At 38.4% G+C, this 22,568-nt stretch overlaps 1 protein-coding gene across 1 annotated transcript in view; it reads right to left on the bottom strand.

Annotated features, from left to right (window-relative positions):
- LOC139733041 (uncharacterized) overlaps positions 1-16,753 on the bottom strand; it is a 55,539-nt gene extending 38,786 nt beyond the window's left edge. Inside the window, exons 1-4 of the mRNA XM_071643886.1 lie at positions 16,626-16,753; positions 14,800-15,102; positions 2,116-2,289; positions 1,155-1,308 (exon numbers count right to left, since the gene is read on the bottom strand). Coding sequence (XP_071499987.1) covers positions 1,155-1,308; positions 2,116-2,269 — 308 coding nt within the window. The 5' untranslated portion in view covers positions 2,270-2,289; positions 14,800-15,102; positions 16,626-16,753. The remainder of the gene's footprint in view (positions 1-1,154; positions 1,309-2,115; positions 2,290-14,799; positions 15,103-16,625) is intronic.
- Positions 16,754-22,568: the final 5,815 nt, after the last annotated feature.

The following is a 22,568-nucleotide window of genomic DNA, read 5'->3' as shown; positions in this document are numbered from 1 at the left end:
TGATTGGACTGGATATGACAGAAGGTGTTCTTCATGTAAAGTAACAGCAAATAATGTGTGGGTGAAAAAAAATAATCCATTTCTTTTTCTTTTCTTCCTTTTCGTGTAGACTGTGACATATTTTCATGTTTCAAGTGATTTAGATCAGATATTGGACACATGAGTTCAATGATTGTGTGGAAATTTGTCATACAAAGTTGATGAGATGGTGTGCAACACTCATTCCCTCCTCACCAGGAAGTGGGACTTATCACTTCCCAATCTTGCCCAAAGTAAAACGGCATTACAGAGTATCTGTGTCTCAAGCTCGCATGAGACAGATCATGACTATGCCCCACATTTCAGTCACATTGTAAATGCCAACCCAAAGAAACATCTGCTATAAAAAGGTCATAATCATTCCCCTGACTAAGACTTTTGACATTTCCACGATTATTGCCGAATTAATTTGAAGTGCCTCTTCCTGTCTTACCAACTTGATGACTGAATAAACTGAGAAAATCATTTTTGTGTCAAAATATCATGGTATGATAGAATCTAAGTACCCTTCCACTAGACAATCATTATTTAAAATCCTTTGGTGTTTTTTTTTCTCAACATTCTGTAAACAGAAAGACAAAATGACACTTTGAATAATTATTGACATCCTAGAAGTGTGAGACTTTCCCTTCTATTGGGTCTCCATCATCTGATATATAACTTTTGTGTAACTTTTCATTTATCTCACCAGTCCATTACACTCCATAAATTTCTATCAACATACATCCCATGCACTTCAGATCAATCAACTACATTAAACAAGTGAAGCAGTCCACATCATTTAGTCATACACAATCAAGTAAAGCTGTCTAATGGACTAACCCAGATGAACTTAACAGTTCTCAACTGCACCAGAAAATGTAATACTCAATGTGTTTGAAAGAACTTATAGATTGTATTGCTTGACCAGTGACCTCATATTCATACCTGAAATGACCAGTAAAGAGTATTATAGAATAACAGCAAACACAGAAACACCACATTGGCCAGGATATATCATGTTTCATCTTGGCAAGGAATAATGATCACTATCAAACTCTAGCATCCAAGCTTCATCAAATCAACATATGAAATATGTATGGCAAAAGTTAAACTTGGTTACCAAGGATACCTACCCTCCCATAGCCAGTTCCCCGGTAGACTTGGACATGGTCTTGGAGCTGACGGCCGCTGGGTCTCCCTCTTCCTCAGAACCCTTAGAACTCTTCTTCCTCTTGAACATTTTACGTATTGACTTCCAGGGCTTGAATTTCTTTTTCTTTGGTGCACCTGTTTCAGAAAAAAAAAAGGAAGAAAAGTTGAATGAATGGAGAATCCAAAATAAGACACGGAATCATCGTGCGATGACAACATAGAAATAACTGCAACACATTACGAACAACCCTATGCCATTCATCATCTCTAAATATGCAAATATCAGGCATGGCATACCATTATTTACAATATTGCAAAGCTGTCAAGCTGAATCTTTATTGATGTATAGAGATATTACTTGCTCTTTTTTATTGGCTAGGCAGCTTTTTATCGCATTAACTGAATATCAAGCACACTACGAGTAAACACTGCACTTTTTAATACAGCAGTCACCTTGGTAGCTTCATTATACTTGGAACATTGCCTAGATTATAAAAAGAAACAATACAAACCATGACTCACAAATTATCAAGACAGTTGTGAAATCAGCAAACTGTAACTTAATTGACCCACCTGGCGATGGAATCATGTCATCATCTCATTGTTAACTGTTATCTTACATCTTACATTCTTTCTAAATCACACACTGAGTAAATTAACAAAAAAAAAATCATGAACTACTACTAAGACTTTCACATCAAGAACTGTAAATCCATGCCATTGTCAGATGACGTGATGAAAAATGGAATGTCTTATGGTGAAGGGGTAATCCTTTTCCGAGAAGAGATGAAAATCACTTTTTATGGTCAGCAAAAGGAGTCTGACTAATGAATGATCAAACCCTTCTGGTCAGGAGAGGACAATGACAGCCTGGACCATGTGGTCATCCTGGTAGGACCATGTGGTCAAGTACAGCAAGTGTCCTTAAATATATCTCCATACCTGCTTGTTCATCACCATCACTCATCACATCTTCCTTGGGGCTGGCCGGGGCATCCTCCATCGTCTCTTGGGGTTGGGATGCTGCTGATGCTGCTGCCTCATCCTCCTCCGTGCCTTGCTCCCGTCCGTTCACCACCTGCACTGCTACTGACATCTTGTTGGGAGGGAGGATCACTGTTGCATAGATAAAAGAGAGATGGGAATAATCCTTTCAGGTCATCAGAATATTCCACATCAAACTTTCAAAAAGCTGCATAAAATTTGGTATTATCATGACTACAAGAATAATCATCCAACATATCACTATGCTGGCATACACAATTTTCTGAATTTATCAAGATTAAAAACTATTATCATTATCATTTATGGTTTATTGAAATCATGACTTGAAACAACAAAATTGCTTAATTGCTCACAATTGCACATAAAAGACATGCATATTAAGATAGAATGATGTCAAAAACAAAACAAAAAGAAAGTCTTGACTGATAGTTTGATTTATGTTTGCCACTGCCACTTTCGATAAAAAACATGCAAACATATTAGAAAAAAAAAGAAATACAACATTTCAAAGCAAAGTATAAGTATTACAGATCAATATACTGACAATCAGATGAGACATAGTGGAATCAATGACGGGGTATGGGGATGTGGGAAATATTTTTCATAGCCACCTATATCTATACCTATAGAGAAAGTGTAGCCATGGCAACCAATATTAAAGTAGCAGGTGCATAGCCATCTATAGGAAGAACTGTGACAAGAGTAAGCCATAGGTCTCCTCTAGACAATTTTATGTAAGACCCCCGTGAAAAAATGTTTTATATCAATCACTCCCCCCCCCCCCCCCCCTCCACCGATGGAAGAAGACATACTCCCACAAGTCATGGCATAGCCCTGGTGACAGGTGGATTAGGAAATGATATCATATTCGAGGAGTTAACGGACAAGAACCTTCTAATCCCATGATCCAATAATCCAATTGTTTTATCAGCGTTCAGAATGACTAATGAGTATATGGTGAGCAGCAATTGTTATCTGGATTCTGTACAGGGATGGAGCCCACGTGATCGCCATTGCCTCTGCCAGCCAGAATCAGTATATTGGGGACATTCTGACAAATCAGTTTCAAAGCAGGATCTAATTTATGAAAACTATATATATCTAACCACCTGCCCTGTACTACCATGAATAATATTTCAGTAGAAAGATGGTACTTGGTGTCAATCCATATTGTTGTTGCACATACCACTGAAAAAAAAAACACACCACATCACTCATTCGTTTCATTTCATTCTTCAGATAAAAAACTTGTAAAACAACAAGAATTCATATATACACAATATGTACAGGTATAAAAATGTTGAAAAAAATATTTCAGCAAACAAATAAAGTAGAACAAACAGAGTGCGCTATAATAAAGAAAAATGAAATATGATGTATCAGTAAAAGAGTATGAGGCTTGACAGGTAGATACACCCATTATGTATGTGTATGATATAAAAATAACTACACTACAATATTACAGAATGCTCTTTGCATTACTTCATACACTTCCATTCAATAAGAACATGTTTCCTGGAGCAACCCTCCCCCACCTTCGTCCTAATATAGATCTGTTTTCAAAGAAAGGGGACAAACGCATCTGAATAGGCTTAGCACATTATTACACTCTGAGTGGCACGACCACTTTGGTAAAGCCCACCTAAACCATCACCATGTAAACACTGCAATTTTCCCCCAGAAGAGTTGTACCTACAAGCCATCAGACTTATTGGGTAACAAATGGCATTGCGGAAATGTGACTGGGTTTGTTTGGAGAAGTGCAGTGACATGCAGGTTTCCTCTCATTCATGTGAAGTCGTAATGAGCTGTTTTCATCGACGGCAAAGGCATGTGATATTTGGATCACAGTGTACAAAGTAATCCTTGGTGCAGTAATTACTTGATGACGAAAGAAGTTAATGTCCAATACCTATTGGTGCTACGACAATTAGGACATTTGTTTTGATTGCTTGACTGACATTTAAAAAAAATGTTGCGCTGATCCTCTTTAAAATATTTGTCATCCTGAAACCCGAAACAGCACTAATGTAAATTTCGTAATTGGGTCCCTGATTTCCATGGTGATTAAAATCTCTCTAAAATTACAATTTTGATGAGAAGTGCATTGCATGCACCCTGACTATCCATAAGAATATTTTCTACTGCAATACCTGTTACATGTCATTGAAGAAGAAGAAGAAGAAGAAGAAGAAGAAGAAGAAGAAGAAGAAGAAGAAGAAGAAGAAGAAGAAGAAGAAAAAAAAAAAAAAAAAAAAAGAAAAAAGAAAAAAAAAGAAGAACAAGAAGAAGGAGAAGGGAAAAAATACTTGATTTCAGATGTTGGTAACCTTTGTTAAAATGGATTTTTTTAAATGAATGAGCATTGCATACAGAAATTTTAAGAACAAGATGAAGAATAGAGGAAATTGACTGGAGAAATAATCATACTAAACATTGTCTGCATACGTCAATGTGACTCTTATCAGCTGACAATAATAGCTCCACAAAGTTTGTGACCAACTCTAACCTCAGGTTGATTTTCTGGCTGAATACTGAAGTAAGCAGTCTAGCTTTATTCCCAAATGTCTAAGCAGGATGGCCTGGAAATCATTTTAAAAAGAAGTTCTCAATAGTCTGTACGGTATTTCAAGCTGGGCTAAGAGAAAGACAGACAGGATATGTGCTTGAAATAATGACTGGCAAAATTCTCGCAACTGTGATTCTTATCAGAAAAGCAAATGTTTGATTACACCGTCTGCCAGTTTCTACATGTGAAATAAAGATACGATATTTATAGTTAGATCGTTTAGTTTTTGCTCAGAGATCAAAATACTTTGAATGAGTGAAGAGATAAATAAATACGTAAATAAATGATAGTTTTATATCATGATAGACCAGTCAACCAAGTTTTATAATGCATGAATGTTTCTGACCCTTATTCCTTATGCTTAGTTCCTTACTGCATCAGCCTATTTCAGTCTTCTTTCTCCAGCAGCAATGTGTCATGGTTAAATCAATTGTTGCCATATCAGGCATTCCCATAGCATGCTTCAGTGTTGCCATGGATCATTTTGAGGAATAAATTTGAGAAAAAAAAATATCAAAGTTGAATAGATATGAAAACTGGTGTTTTGAAATTCTAATCCTGAATGGTGCCAATGAACTGAGACGACCCAAATCCTCGTCTAGCAATAATTTCAAAAACATGCAAGCTAGCTACGTGTGCAAGTGTAAGATTTCACAATACCCAGTGACATTGCTCTGAAATGCGATCCTCGTCTTCCTCCCCCATTCATTACGAAATATCCCTGAGTTGGAGCAAATTAATATTTATGGCTCTGTTCAGGAAATGAAGCTGGCATAACAATATCAAAGGGCAACGCATGCTCTGCAAGTTCAGTTCCAGTGAGCACCAATGAAAAACTTCAAACATTGCAACTACACTTCCATCAACTGAACACACTGGACAAAGGCAGTTCTGACCTTGTACAATCTGGAATGCTTGTATCGTGAGCCGAACTATATCATGTGCTGCACTTTGGGAGATCATTTTGTGCTACCAAATACAAATGGCATGCCAGATTCAAGGTGTGAAGAACTATTAAACGAGACTTTGAATCAATAAGCTGAAGTAAGCCGTGGTAATAGGAACTCCAAAATCATTCTAGGTTGATTGATGAAAGTACACGATATTATCCTCTTTGAAGCTCGGTTGACAAAATCCTGATCCACAATAGCTGGAGTTCAACGTGTTGAGGACGAGTCTCGAGTATACTCCGGCAGGTGTCTATGGGAAATGTGTGTTGTAGCAAAATCAGTCCGTCCTCAACAGGTCAAAATAAATTGTAATTCATAATCATGTGTCTCCCGGCTATTCTTAATATCTTTGCCAAACTGTTTCTCACTGTAATTTATAAAAGACACAGCTTTCCCATGTGGTAATCTGTAAAATAGAGGTTCTAACAATGGATTAACAGCTTTGTGATTCATTAATGCCTGAAGACAAAAGGCAGAAATGATTTATCAAGAGGATACTCACTTAATCATCACAGGTGTGGGAGAATTAAAGAAAGAACAGACTTGACACACACCAAAAAAAAAGAAAATTTAGAGGTACCTATACATGGTCTACACACAAAAGGACCCAAGATCACTTTAAAAAAGTTTGTATTCGTGGCCAAGGGGCGGGGAAGAGAGGCAGCCTTCTCTCCTTGAATGTCACAATCTTTCCTCCCTCTATGATAACAGCCAGAGAGCTGAAAGGTGTTCCGAAAACACCCAGGGGCCTTGCAACATTTGACGTCAACTCCCTCTCTCTCTCCTATATTCCATCTCGGCATGTCCTTGATCTATTGTGCCCAGAATTGATTGAGTCCTACACAAAAATGCGGCCATTACCTAATGCGGTACTGGCAAATATCTCATGCTCGCTGACCCTTTAAACGGTGCTACTCTGAACACCATGTTCAAGTATTGCAGTCATTATAGGTTCTATTGAAGCTCAAAGTTTAATCCAAATGGGAAGGTGAAAAACAGGGAAAGGTCTGCATATTAGACTATGCACTAGGATAAAGGGTACTCTACTCAAGTGACAAAATGTTACCTTGTTCTTCATTGTTTAAATATCACACACACACACACACATACACACACCCACACACACACATACACACAGAGATCTGTTTCAATCTTTCTCTCATTTCCTGGCAGAGTAAGTTCTGAGAATACATTGTAATGATTGAGAAGGGCTTCTTAGCTGATAGGCAGAACTGTCAGCTCCTGAACACATGTGGGGGTGCTTTACACTGGTGGACTACCACTTTTCATATCTCAGAAGCCTACTTTATAGGACTCTCAGGAATAACGACAAATCTACTGAGTGACAATTATTTTCTTAAATTGATTTTCATTCAGTTGGAAACATGTCTGTGAACAGTAATTTAGCATCATGCTGCCACATGCAAGGTGTGTTCATGGCAAAACTGTGGGAAGTGAACCAGCACCTATCTACATAAGAGATGAAATCATTTTTTTTTTTTAAACGTCAGGAATAGTTCCATTCTCTGGTTAAAGGGATATGTTTGCAAACAAACAAACAAACAAACAAATTTATATCCCTGCAGTTGCACAGTTGCTCATTATACATGACACCTGTCAGAAAACTGCAAAAATTCTGAGACATCACATAGATAAACACACAAAAGGTCAGGATAATTGGTTCAAACATGTGAGAATTACGCTTACATGCTTTCTGAGCAAGCTTTGTCAATGTTCTGCTCCCTACTACAAATCACGTCACGTACCATACATTGTGTATCTTATGACAAGACTTTGGCAGCTCGGAGGTCACACAAAGCAACTTTAAGATAATTTTCTGTTCTGAATATAATTGATTATGCTACATCATCAAAACCACTCCAACTTGCATTTCTTTCCTCTATAGAACATGCTTACAATGTAGAGCTATGTCAGATTAATTACGTATTGTGACTAAATTCTAAGCATTCAATGTTTAATTGATACTCAATGACTGGAACATAATGCATGGAATTTGCCCCCCCCCCCCATGTTGCCTTTATAATCAATTCTATCATCCTTACAAAAAAATGCATGCATGGCAGTTGTATACAATAGAAAACATTCTAGGTAATAATATGCGTGAAATGTTCTGGCATAATTGTTATTTCACCCACGCAAAAACTTGTAAAGGGTGACATGCGTCTAGAATAATGAACAACTCCAGGGTCCATGGAAGTCAGTCTCTAATGACGACAACAACAGTGTAACTGGATAGGCTGGCTGGCCAGAGCAACAATCTCTGTCCAACTGTGCGTAAATGTTGATTGTTGCTATAGCAACAGATTGGAGGTGCTATCAACCCTACCACGCATGTGGTGTGGTAAGTTTCGTATAGCATGGCATATCACCCTTCTCTAATTAATTCCTTTCTACAATGTACAGAGAATTACACGCAATCATTCATATTTCATATATTACAACTAGAGAGGGGCCGTCAAAGGCGGCAGACCCACGCCTTGTACAAAGTCGGGGTAAACATACTGTGCATTCGGTCATCTACCAGAATTCGGTCACTTAATTGCCAGTGTCCTTTATCACCAGCCAGTGCGTTCTACCAAAGATCGTACACTGAAGTGTACGATCTTTGGTTCTACAGTCACATCACACGCAAATCACATCATTTCACATACGGTAACACTCATTCACCACAGGAAAGTCCTTTAGTCTCCTCCAAAAATCCATCAAAAATCCCAAATTCCACCGTCAAAAGTGCAGATTCGGAACTTTTCCAAGCGCGCGCTAATTAAGTCCAGTTTTAAGAGTATTGTCTACGCGACGGGTAGCCGAAAAAGCACTAAAAATCGAGATCATACGCCGTTTTCTTGCGGGATATTTTGCTTATAGCAAGCCGAGAGTGTGTTGATATCAAAGGTCGTATGAGTGTATGATCTTTGATGGTATCCACAAAAGCGCAAAAGAAAAACAAAATTTACGTACCCCCTAGGCAATTACCCCTATGATTTGTGTCTACGGGAATTATTCAATCCAAGGGTTAAATGCAAATGTCTACTGCACCAGTATTCGGTCACCAATGAGCGCCGCAACGTCCCCGATGCTATTTTGCACCAACAGGGTAGAGCGCGATGCATTTTCAGCGGCCTTGCACACGCATTGACATTGAGCGCGCATATCGTGCAGTGTGACTGCGACCGAGCAAATGCTCCTCCAACGGAAAAAACAATCAATTTTAATTTGAAAAATCATCAAAATACGGGCCAGTTTGTGACGACGGAGAACGAACTTTCATTAATCCAGAAGGACATAGTCCTTCAAATAGGCCTAAACGTAAATTTCGGAATTCTTACGAACATTTGAGCAGCGAAGTCCGATCGTTTGGGAGTTTAGTTTTCGTATGGTAGCGGAAAATCGCAAAGTGAGAAACGGGAAATTTTCGGAGTGGTCACTATACCATGGGGTCAAAACTTAAAGGTCGCACAGAATTTGCAAGGGTCAACCGATTATCACCAAAATCTATTCGATTCTTTCCTGTCATTATCCAGACATCCCCTGAACATTTCGTGCAAATCCGTTTACCCGTTCTCTTGTAATCTTGTACACAAACAAACAAACAAACAAACAAACAAACATACGGAACCCTTTACATAACCCCCTGCCGATTTTCATCGGCGTGGGTAATTACATTTCTACAAGTTACCCATGAAACTACATGCCATATTTGGTCATAGATCCACATTATTTTGCATCTGAAAACTGAATTTGAAAATTCTGAGTAGTGATGCATAAAATGGTTCTCTAACAAATAACAGCAAACATTCATTACCTTGAGGATTAACGCAAACATCAACAATTTAACACAGAGTTGCTATCAATGTACATCTAATTTACATGCACCTTTAATTCCTCATCATTTCAGTGGTCACTACTGGAATTACAGAGATGGCATGAAATTCCCTTCTGACGAGCTGTCAAGATCACTGTATAGGCTACTGTAAAACAAGATATTTTAGTAGCATGAATTTTTTGTAAATTGGCCTTTTTCACGGCATGAAAGTTTTGCGATGTGCCTCTGGCATTCAGTGCATATAGTGTAGACAAGAGCCTTTACATGCATTTTAATTTCGCAAATCTTGGCTCTCGCAAAATTCACGAAATTATAATGCATGCCAACATTCCTTGTTTTAAAGTAGGTGTCTGGTGGTTCTGGCAGGACTGCCTCAGTGGGAATACATTGGAGCTAGAGGATAGTAATGGAAATAAAACCAGGCCTCAAGTCAAACACTACAGACTTCAGAGCGAGAAACTTACCTTCCCATGAGCTTGAAGTCATGGCTTTCGATGACGTAGTACTCTCAACCACAAAAGAAAAGTTTCCAAAAGCATAAGATTACAAAAAGCACAATTCCCTCTGCCAGCACAAAGGCATCTATACAATATATAATCCACGTTGGCTTGGCAATCAATTGACCAAAAAGCGATAAGCTCCAAAGATTGGCACCCGAGGCCAGAGATGCGTTGCTGCAGTTTAGAAGGCAGCACTTGTGGGTCAAAGCCTCGTGCGACGACATTCACAAAAAATTGCGAAGCTGCCTGCCCCTCAAAACCCCCGCCAGGATATGTGATCTCTTTTTGCACCCCTCTCTCTCCCTTCTCTCACCCCACCCTCTCCCCTCCACACACTCTTCTCGTCTGGTTGCCATGGCAGCAAAAAAATTTCCCCTCCATCCTGACTGCTCAATCTCTGGCTGCAAAACATTTCTATACACCATATTGGCAGAGTCTCTCTCCCCCCCTCCCCATCTCTCTCTCTTTTCCTTTGATATATCATAGTCTTAGCTCAAGTCATTCCCTGGGGAAACACCTGCAACCATGCCTGTATCGCTATCGAAAAATCCTTCCCGTGTGCCAAAAATCCTTCCGGTGCGCGCATGGAGGAGCTCGGAGAGGTCACCGATCAGTCCTCGCCTGTGATTCACTGGAACGCCAGGATTTGGGTGGGCTCTGATTGGAATCCCAAGATGCCATGCAGGGCATCCGCACATCACTTCTGGTGTTACCCATATCTCCTTCCTTCTCCTTTTCCCCCACTTTCACCCATCTCGTCACTTGATTACATGGATGTCGTCACACTGACAGCCACTTTAAGCCGGGGAAATGGCATAAATTTGTGACAGAGTTAGTGGAACTCAGATAGTACCTGCCCTTGGATGCAGGCAAAACATTGATCTGCCAGCTTTTGTTTTTGTTTTTGTTTCTGATTTAGTCACAATCTGTATGAGTGTTGTCAGTGCATAAGGTATACAAATTGGGTAAATGTTCAATCTACTCTTAACAATCGATTTGAATACTTCAATATAAGAGACCTTGGAACTCCAAAGCTATACATAAGTGAACATACATTTCATTAAATGTCGCAGGAGTATAAAAGCTGCTCTGGCAAACAATAAAACATCTTATTTAGCACAGATTAGAATGTTACTATTGTGGCAATACACTCCATGTGTTCAATCACTCAATGCCACTGAAATGTAGAAAAGTCGAACTTCCGTGGGTTACAAGTTGGAGAAGGGAAATATTCAGCAAAGAAGCCATACCCCTGCAGTTCATATGACCACAAGAGGTATAAGACAAGAGGTAATATGATGAATCATAAAAGGGTAATATCAAACAAACCTTTACAACCACAGTTAATCATGAAATACAACCCCTTAATGTGGTGTTTAATAAAATTGTCGAACATCTGAAACTTAAGCATGCATTCTCCTGCCCTCATATTAGTTCACTGTCATGGCATGATTTATTCTGTCAACCCAAGAGCCTTGAGGCACACATGATGAGAACACACATTATTTTTGGATGGGACGTTAATCTTGCAAAATGTCATGCTAGTGTGCAGAGTCAAATTCATAAGTCACATTCAAATCTACGGGGATAATGCTGAACAAGGCCAAGGCAAAAAAGAAAAAAGAAAAAAAAGAGGCTCTAGTGTCAGTGAAGGGAAGCAAACTTAAAAGGTCTTATCAGGAAATGAGCCACCTAAATGTGGCAGCCATTCATTATCAACTGTACATTTAGACTGCATGTTCTATACTACAGCTCAAATCAAGAAAAAAAAAGAAGAAAGGATGACTGTGCACATAAAATGTAAACTTAAACCCACAATGTGATCCACCAACTCCAACAGACAACATATGAGGAAGGGCACTGTATAGTTTCACCATCTGGTATTCAAACATATAGGCCAATTAAGTGCATGTCAATATTGAACACTGACTTTTTATCTATTGTGTGCTAAGAATGTGTGCAAACAAGGAGACACTGATCTCCCGCACCTGCAATTGTTTCGATAATCTACACCCAGTAGACAAAACATATGAGTGGGATATATCACATCTTGGAATGTAAGTAACATGATCATTCTGTGTACATGGAATTCATTCATCCTTGCACACAAAACAGAGATTAGATATGAATGTATAAAACACAGCTCTCCAGACTTAAAACTTACATTATGTGCACTCAGGCCAATGTCAAAGGCATGTCTCAAAAACAATAGCGAGAGCATTAGTGGGCAAAAAATGGCAGTATTTCCATAATCAGATTAAGATGGAAATAGTAAAAGTTAAAAGTTTAACAACTAAAAATAAACCTGTTTTCTCTTTTACATAATTATGATCATTAAACATCTTTTAGGATAATGAGAATAACACAATATCATCAGTTAAATCCTATAATTGTACCAAGAATCATTATTAACTGGATCAAACCATTAAAGGGAACATAAACCCTAAGAGAAATGTGGATTGAGTGAAAGCAGCAACATTAGTAGAACATATCAGTGAAAGTTTGAGGAAAATCGGACATTCGATGCAAAAGTTATGAATTTTTAAAGTTTTGGTGTTGGAACCACTGGATGAGGAGACTACTAGAGGTTATGACGTATGAGTGGACAATAATATAAAGAAAATATAAAGGGAATTCCACAAAAATTCACTTTTCTAGCAAAATGAAAGAGTACTTGACTAACCGCTTTCAGAAAGTAGGGGAATAATTGCTACCCCTAACATATGTCAGTATCAAGTTGATGGAATGTGTAATTTTCATGAAAAATGAATTTTTATTGAATTGCCTTTATATTTTCCTTATATTGTTGTCTTCTCATACGTCATAACCACTAGTAGTCTCCTTACCCAGCAGTTCCAACACCAAAACTTTAAAAATTCATAACTTTTGCATCGATTGTCCGATTTTCCTCAAACTTTCACTCATGTGTTCGACTGATGTTACTGCTTTCACTCGATCCACATTGCTTTTTGGGTTTGTGTTCCCTTTAAATCTATTCCAATCAAATCATCTTATCATCATTTATTCAGTTATTATCATTGAAGTATATTCATGGACTTAGTATTGTACTGTGCCTATGACATGAAATATCATTTTGAGGGAAATTAGGGCTATTCTATCTCCATTACACCAATGAGCTATCAGTAAAAGAGGTTAACTACTTTTAATGTGATCATTTCATGGTTTGATCACTTGATATAATGATTCCACTTTGGAAAGTGGACTCTAGCCTGGATTATAGCTTAATTGCAGTGCATGCACGCAGCATGAAATGAGTTTGTCTTGAACATCACCAAACAGACAATAAGCCGAGCTGTTCTGGGTCAGCGCACATGATATTCCTCGAACTTTGGACCATGTGAAAGGAGAGAAAATGAATAGGGCAAATATTGAGGGTGGGTGTGTTCCTTGAGTCTGGATCTTTATTTTGCATGCCTATGTTTACCCTGTTCCCCGAGAGCAGAAACGATTTACAACAATGTAATGTGGTGTAAGTGCAAAGTGTATGTGCCAAGCAACAAGAAGAATCGATAGCAAACTTGATCACTGAGTATCAAATACATAACCAGCTGCTTCTGCATATGGGCAGGAGTGGCACCCAAATCCTTGTACGGACCTGAAAGTGCGACTCCACTCGTTGTTCACGTTGATGGAGCAAGCTCAAACAACTAGAATGGTAGAAGTTTCACCAAAATTGGATGGTGAATAATGAATTTATTGAAGTAAGAGTTTCACTGGTTTTCATGGAAGAGCAACATTGGTTGAAACAGCCTGTGTGATTTTGATAAAATGATGCCATATCACTATGTTCCTATTGGAGTGTATACAAAACTTTCTTAGAACATTTTGATTGAAAAATTGAGCAGTTACAAACTCTTCCACCTAAATGTAATCATTCCTTGATTGATATAAGTCTTCAATGATTCAAGGGAAGGATACAATCTCTTCTTGTACATTTTGATTAAAGAAAAAAGGAAATTTAATTAAGATTTGTGTGCATATGTGGATGCAATTAAAAATGCATACTTTGTGAAAGTATATGAACATTCAAAATTCCATAACTTTTTTGTCTGGGGTTATTTTGTGAAACTTCTCCCATCCCGTTTGTGTAATTTCATTCCCATTGTTAAAGCCAACTTGACCACGGAGTGCAGTTGCACTTGTGCCACCATTCCGTTCTCTGTTGCCATGGTAATATTCAGACAATGCAATCTGACAGTCCATTCATTATCCCATTCACTGACACACTTTCTCCAATAGTTCCCTTCTTTCCCAGAGTCATGATTGGTCAGTGAAACAGAAACTGACGTCTTTGGAGTCTTTGCGTTTATGTCTTGGACGGGATAAATGGACAAACTAACTCTCTACATTGGCGCTCTTATTTCACAACGTCCAAGGAAATCTCCCTCTCAGATTGTGCAGGAATAAAGGAGGATTACTGCCCATTTGGAATGCCGCATTTGGAACTGCAGACAAAATTGAAGTTTGATTGGGCAGGAGCAGCTGTACTTTTCATCGTTTTGCATAAAAACAACTTCATCTGTCTTGAGAATGGATGGCTGAAAATGCCAGATGGGATTTTTTGTGTATGATTAAAGATGAGAAAATACAATATTGTATATCTGTTGTGATATCTTTGATATTCTACAAGGGTAAACGGATGGTATTGAAGCTTTGTCTGACATGGATATTGTGTCAGGTGGACAAAGGTCTAAAGATGTTCATCTGTATCCAGGGGGGAGGGGGGTTTATACCAACCTGATGTGTCTAGGTCTGTTTCCTCCTGGTCTGGTTCCTCCCCGGTGGGATCTACCGGTTCCGTCTCCTTCTGACTGGTGCGGACAGCCTCTAGCTCCTGAGCATTGGTGGCGTCAAGGCCCAGGTCCCAGTTCTCCGGCGGGTCGAGGAGGTAGTCGGGATCGATGAGGTCCTCGGTGATTGGGAGGATGTCGTGATTGGCGCAGCCCTCCGGCTCCTTCCGCAGATTCAGTGGGTCGTCGTCCTCGTGGTCGGCGATCTCCGGAGCGCTCGCTGGCAATGGGGCAGCCTTTTTACGCTGACCTGTGAAAAAGAATGGGTAGATTCCAGCAATGAGACCAATTATACCAGTGCAAGTAAAGAAAGTGATGTAATTAAGAGATAGGCGAATTGTGGTTTTCCTGAAATCAAATTGTATGACATTAAACACTGATGTAAAGACTGATGACCATTCCTCATTCACTAAAAATACAGAGTTTTGATATTGGGAGGAGTAGAGACCGACTAAGGATTGCAAACAAGCACAAACTCACTTGCCACCTGCTCCAATGAAAATGAGAAATGATAGAAGACTCTACTCATCTATCTCAAAATCTTCACATTACTTGTATAAGTAGGTCTGAAAATGAAACATGCAGTGCCTACATACACAGAGTGGATATGAAGAGCTAACTGAAGATGCAGGCGTTGCAATCTGTGTTAGCCTTTGTTCCAAGTGTTCAAATAGTATGCTTGTAATTTACACTTTATGGGATTCATCTAGTTAACACTTGTTGTGCAAACTTCCTCTTACCACTCTGAGCCAATAAATCAGGTTTTCTCCATCATGTGACCTAAAAGAACTGAATAGCAAACCCTAGATATCACAACAAGTACTCCTCTTTTGCAAGCCATTATTCTGTAGGCTGGTTCACTAAATGCACTTAAATATATTAATTATGTGTCTCCCCCTTCCCATGGAGACTAGGCACTGAGTTCTTATACACGAAGTAACTTACAAGTACCGGTACATTCAAACTGTATGCACACAGATATCAGACAGATTACCAGTATGCCCGACAACCAGCAAGGTTGTCAAAAGCACACCAAATATTGTACAAAATGACAACTTCATAAAATAGGTATTTTGAATCGCCTCTTCCAGCTACCAATGACGACTGACATATGGTAGCTACCATCCATACGGTAGACATCGTGATTATCATTGTTTGGATATTACTCCACAAGCAAGCACTGGTATATTTCAGTGACAAGATTGATAGCAGGTAAGTGCAATGGAAGAACCAAGCACATCTTGTTGTTTGCATTGTCAGCACACTACTTTGATACTGATATACAAAAAAAAAAAGACCAACCATCCACAATCTACATATTCTTTTTCATCTTTAGTTGTCATATTGAACAAAGAATACTACAGTACATTACTCACACAACTTAATCACTTTTTCTTTGTGTAGCGGTTGGCTTTTGGTGTATAGTATTAAATAACTTTGCACTCTTACTGATTATTATTGGCTCTATATGTCTGCAATGATACCAATTGCGACAAAGTAAGAAACTGTGAAAACATAGATTAACATGAGATAACTGACACAGAAGTTAGGATCAATTATTTTGCTACTGGAGCAAATGAACCATATCACATTATGCAAGATCCACAATACTCACGCAGAAAACACGCAACTTTCCTATACTTGTCGACCTCAAGTACAGATTACGCATGCATGAGTGAATCAGATTCACATCAAATCGCATCCATCGAGCTTTAATAGCAATGAATACTTCACAGGTCAGTATGCCCAAATGAGACCATCAGAACAACATACAGCTATAATAGGCGTCACGGAGTAGACCATTTCCAAACAGATTCCACACGAACGAAGCACGGCCAGGAGAAATTAGTTCCCACCGATTGTCTGCGCAATAATAGCAGTGAGACTTATTGTCAGCGGAGGCTGATTACCATCGAGCAGCTCCCCTCACTGCTTGGCGTCCAGTGATCCGTGGAGAGTGAATACTTCTCCACCTGTCTGACAGTCATATGTACACACACTCTACACTTGTCTTTACACACATGTACATGTGTAACCAGTATTTCTCACCCACTCACTCATTCAGGGGTAAAGATAGAGACAGAAAAAAAAGGGGGAAAAAAAAGCAGGATGGTTCTTGACAAAGGGTGCGCTTCCAAGCACCACAGCTTATTGGACAGCAACCGATATTATTCGTCATAATCTTTCGTTTCTTAGGTGCATCCACACAGAAATACAATGTCATTGAGGCTGATCGTGGTTTCTTTGTCCCAGCCTGATATTCTGTTTGGTTTGCAGTAAGAGCTAAGTTAGTGGGTTTACATGCTTTGATTCATCCATCACTGTAACCTGGAAACCATTTTAATTCAATTTTAGCATGTTTGAAATGGAAGGAATATTGTGGGGAAGAGGGCATGTTTACAATTTAAGATAATGAGGAAAAAATATTGCAGCACATGTGCATTTTGCCCACAAAGGAGACGTGACTGCAATCGAGTTTAAGTTGCACGAAAGTTTACACTAGAAACCAAACAATATGTTTCTTGATGTTAGTGATTGATGTTATTCTTTGAGTATACCTCTGACATAGCTTTTGAGAAATAAATTGCATAATGGATGCATTATAATCATTGAATGTATTATTACTGTGATCATATTAGTATCAATTGCTTTCATAATAATTAGTCATTATCATTTAATAATAATGACTAAATGATAATATCATTTAATGTTATTATTATCATTATTATTACTAATCCTGTTACTATTTCCACAACTAGCCATCGCCATTATCATCGTCAAATCTGACTATATGAAAAAGCTGAAATGAGTCTAAATACAGTCAATTATGACTGTCCAAATTTATGTCAATCAGTTGCAATTATGACTGTGTCCTGCTTATCCATTCACTACAAAAAATCCAAACACATGATTTTACTCTTCTGAAATTTCTTTCTCTGTTCTCCTAAACTGTACAATGTACGCTTTGTCGCAGGTTTGGAATAAATACCATTTAAACACTTCATGAGAAACTAAAGAATAACTCGTTTCCATTATTCAGTTTAGACATGACAATGTACTTTTTAAATGAACATGCTATAGTATAACCCTTTTCCAATATTTGGTTCAGACATTTACTTTTTAGATGAACATGACCATAGGTACTTGGACTTCGGCAATCAGCAAAGCTTAATAAAGACAGATGAGGAAAAATAATGAGCTAGACTACCCTTGACCTTCTACACATGGATTATTACAGAGTACATGGTATGCTGTGTACTCAAATTTCCTCTGTAGTGACCAGCCTCATCCATCTCCCATTAGTCATCCCTCTGTGATTCCCATCACCATGGCAACGATCTATCATCCACTCTGGCTGGGGAGGACTCTACTGATTGAGAACCAGGAGGGTGATAGACTGTACGGCGGCGGCGATGCCCTCTCAGCTCTTTGCTGATGATTGGGGCAGACTGAGTTTGCCTACTACTCCCTTGTCTGATGTAGGTATGGACTTTAATGTGGGTATGTTGGGTGCTGTATGAGGTTTCACATGCCTGAGGGTAGAAAGCCTGAAAGAAATGCTGAATTTTTTTCCCCTTGTATTCCTCAGTTGTTACCTAACTGGTATGCTGCTCGTAGTTTCATGAAGAGCAAAATGAATGATAGCGATGAGAAATGATAAATATAATGACAATACCCATACTACTTTAACTACTAGTAGTGGTCACAAGGGAAGCATAATAGCTATGATAATGATCATTATCTCTCACATAGTTGTGCCATTACAAACATTGAGTTCAAGATTCTTTGTGACACTGAGTCATTTATGTCAGTCTTTGTGATCGTGATTGCAGGGAAAAAGCATATTTTACCTATTACAACAAAATTCTGCCAGACTCTCTCGATTACAATGGGCTATAGGGCCTAAGCTTAAAGTGTATCAAGACCTTGAAAATTAACTTTGTGAAATGGACGAACACTAAAAGAAGTACTTCACCTCCTCATTGTTCGGAAATTTCCTCCAAACTTGATGGAAATTGATTTCATAACCGAGGCTTTTATTGATTTCAATCCCAAATGAACCTGTAATCGCCCTTTTCATGTGAGCGTGTTTTCCTTTTCTGCATGTTAATACGCTCATTGCAACAAGCCGCACAATCACGATCATGAATGCGGCATGCATGCTATGTAACATATGTACCCATGTACATCACATCTTGTCTCAATACCAAGGAATGTATTGCACACCTGAACCCACACTCCAGTTGTGGATCCAGAGGGGGGTGCAACCAGCAGACACTTAATTCCATTTATTTTTCATTAAAACAAAAGAAATAAAAAGAAATAAAAAGAAAAAAATGAAATAAAACCCGCTAAGTGGCACCAGAAATATTAGTTGTGCCCCCCCCCCCCACCTATCAGAATTCCTGGATCCGCCCCTGCACTCTATCAATCAGACAAAGGTATGAGCTACAGTTGGCCAAGTCATCGTGCATATGATGTATGCTACATGCGTGTACACTAGCCTACAAGTATGGTAGATTGTTTTGAGAGCTTGAGCTTATAAGTTATACCAAAATATCCAATCTGCGTGATCACAAAATGCCTATCGATACTGCCTGTTGTCTACATTTTGATCTTAATCAAGATGCATACACTTTATTTTTAGCAATTTGGAAATACTATTCTTATGATTTCTACTCATAAAGAAATCCACACTCCTATATTTTCAGAAAACATTACAAGAACAATGACCTTCCATGCAACGAAGTTATTTTTCAGGGTATTGATGCACTTTTGACCCATTGAGGACAGACTGATTATGCTACAACACGCATTTCCCATAGACTCTTGCCCGAGTATATTTGGGACTCGTCCTCAACCGGTTAAAATTCAACACAGCAGGATGCCCTACATACAGGAATTTCCACAAATTCTATGCTGTTTTCACATGGTTCGGAACAAGAAATAGATATCTCTTTGTTGCAGTACTGACGTATTATGCCAATACTGAACATGAATTGAAAGGATTTTGTAACCTTGACTGCTGTGGCTTCCTTTAATTGTTGTCGCCAAATAAGTTACTCAACCACACATCACCTTTTTGTTTACATTTTTTTCTCTCAGGAATGTAATGCAGATGAGCATTGGATATATGAAAAGGGTATTCTAGTCTCTACACACTACAAACCAATATGCTGAAAAGAAAATACATAAATCGATGGAAAAATGTGGTTGTTCAAGGACATGGGAAAAAAACCAGATGCAACAATAATTTTCACCTCCTGTGTTATACCCCATTGTGCTGAAAAGCTATATGAGGTGGCTCCAATTGATATACTTATTAACATTGAATTCTGTAGATTGTACATGAGTCATACCTACTTACACGGAATGGTAAATGAATGTTCACCACAATGCACAGACAAGAAAAATATATAGAGAGAGAGACCATAAATACAACTCTACAACATCTACCAGAGCTTTCACATTTGAATGATGATGGGAATACAATACAAGCCTGTACATGCAGTGACTGACAAAAAGACAAATGTTACTTTTTGCCTTTTTGCTTGTTAAAGGACAAGTTCACCTTCATAAACATAAGGATTGAGAGAATGCAACAATATTAGTAGAACACATCAATGAAAGTTTTAGGAAAATTGGGCAATCGATGCAAAAGTTATGAATTTTTAAAATTTTTGTGTTGGAACCGCTGGATGAGGAGACTACTACAGCTTGTGAGTCATATGCGTACAACAGTATAAAGAAAATGTAAAGAAAATTCAACATATTTTCACTTTTTTCGCATAATAATAGAGCACTTGAATTGCCTCTTTCTAAAGGCAGGGGGAATAATATTACCCATAACATTTGTCGGTAACGAGTCGGGGGAATGTGTACTTTTTTCAAAAGATGAAATTTTGTGAAATTCTCTTTATATTTTCCTTATATTGTTGTACGCATGTGACATCTAAGTTATTCACACACTGCAGTAGTCTTCTCATCCAGCGGTTACTGCACAAAAACTTCAAAAATTCATAACTTTTGAACGGATTGTCCGATTTTCCTCAAACTTTCAATGATGTGTTCTACTAATATTGCTACATTCTCTCAATCCTTATGTTTATGAAGGTGAACTTGTCCTTTAAGTTTGTCCTGTTGACAGGTAGTATTTTAAGCTTTCTTTGCATTGTTTCCACAGTTTCACCTTATGTTGTTGAGGAATATATTGGTGTTTGAGTTAGCAAAAGGGACAACATAATCACCACTATCTACCACATGTTTCACAAGATCAAATCATGTGACTATAATAATTTGCCACAAAAGAATAACAGGGCCCTACTTGATATCAGTTCAACAGAATTCATGACTCCGTGTATTTCCACATAGGCCTGTTTTACAATGTCAGGAAACTCCTTCTCCACACCCCCAACCCCCCCCCCCAAAAAAAAAGTATTCCTAGACCCAATACCTAAATAGTTTTCCTTTTAGCATGTATAAATATGTCTTGTATTATCACTCATTTCAACACTCATCAAAGTCACTACTTACAATCATTATAGGTCTACTCAGATTTTTTTTTAATTTTTATGGGCATCCAATCTACAATTTGCTCACTCAAATCACTCGAGTCAAACCAAATTTGATGTACCAGGTATCAATGCCTTAACTGGATGAATATATTCAGGCAGAAGCCTCTCTATCTTTTGCTGGTTTGGATTAATGAAGAGATTTTCTGCGCTGTGTAGGTAATTGGTACTGGGTTCATTCAGCAAAGTCATGGCTTCCCTGTGAAATAACTCACTTTGACTCATGCACAACTTGATCCCGCCTACATAACTACCAGTTCGTCATCACGTCTCTCTAATTCAGTGGTTTTGTGAAGTGTTCATGTATCAAGCTAATATTTTTTTGGCGTCATCTAAATGTATGTATGATCATACAATGGGAATTCCTCAAACACAACAAATATGGTTCTCTGTACATACCTTTCAACTAAAGGAAAGAAAAAATGCTTTGATTGAAAGCATTCTAGCATTCTTGTCTGCAATTTCACATTCTTTTTCAAACTTCACTTTTGTACATTCACAATGGACACAATAGATATGCAGTCTGATTGAAAACCAGTTATGCAGGGAAAATATATTCTGTAATGTAATAGAGAATTTCTAGTTAAACTGAATAATGAATAGGAAAGTACACTTGACATGAAAAAATAAATGAAATGACCCTGGCATTGATATGAAGACATCGAGTAGGAACCTTTGTGGATTAATTGGCAAGAGAGATGCAGTTCATGGGTCATTCAGTTGAAGCTTTTGGGTGGAAACTACCGCAGCAGGGAATAAAGTGCTTTGAAATAATATCATATGCATGCTAGTATACATCATCACAGGTTCATTTTATGGTAAGCCATTCGATGCCATAATGCACAACTCATTTGTTGATAGTGAGGGCACTGTAGCAATCTCTAGAATCTGTGAAGGCGTCACCTATACACCTGAGACCTATCATCAACCTACTGCTAAATCCAACACAGTCACCACCACTTAGTTGATGGGCAACAGTCTTTGTGTTTTCTATATCCACAGACAAAAACAAATACAGTTCCACTTAAAGACCAGCCTGTGTGGGTTAGAATGAGCCTTTATGAATATTGAAAAGCTGAATAGCTGCTCAAAACTATATCAAGTATTAGGAAAAGAGGGCAGAATGTCTTGATATTAGTTATGT

The sequence above is a fragment of the Diadema antillarum genome, unplaced genomic scaffold, assembly GCF_040938485.1.
Source record: "Diadema antillarum isolate AM-2024a unplaced genomic scaffold, OU_Dant_1.0 seq00000460_RagTag, whole genome shotgun sequence".
NCBI classification, from domain to species: Eukaryota; Metazoa; Echinodermata; class Echinoidea; order Diadematoida; family Diadematidae; genus Diadema; species Diadema antillarum.
The sequence above is the reverse complement of the archived record's forward strand: the minus strand, read 5'-3'. Positions and strand labels throughout refer to the sequence as shown.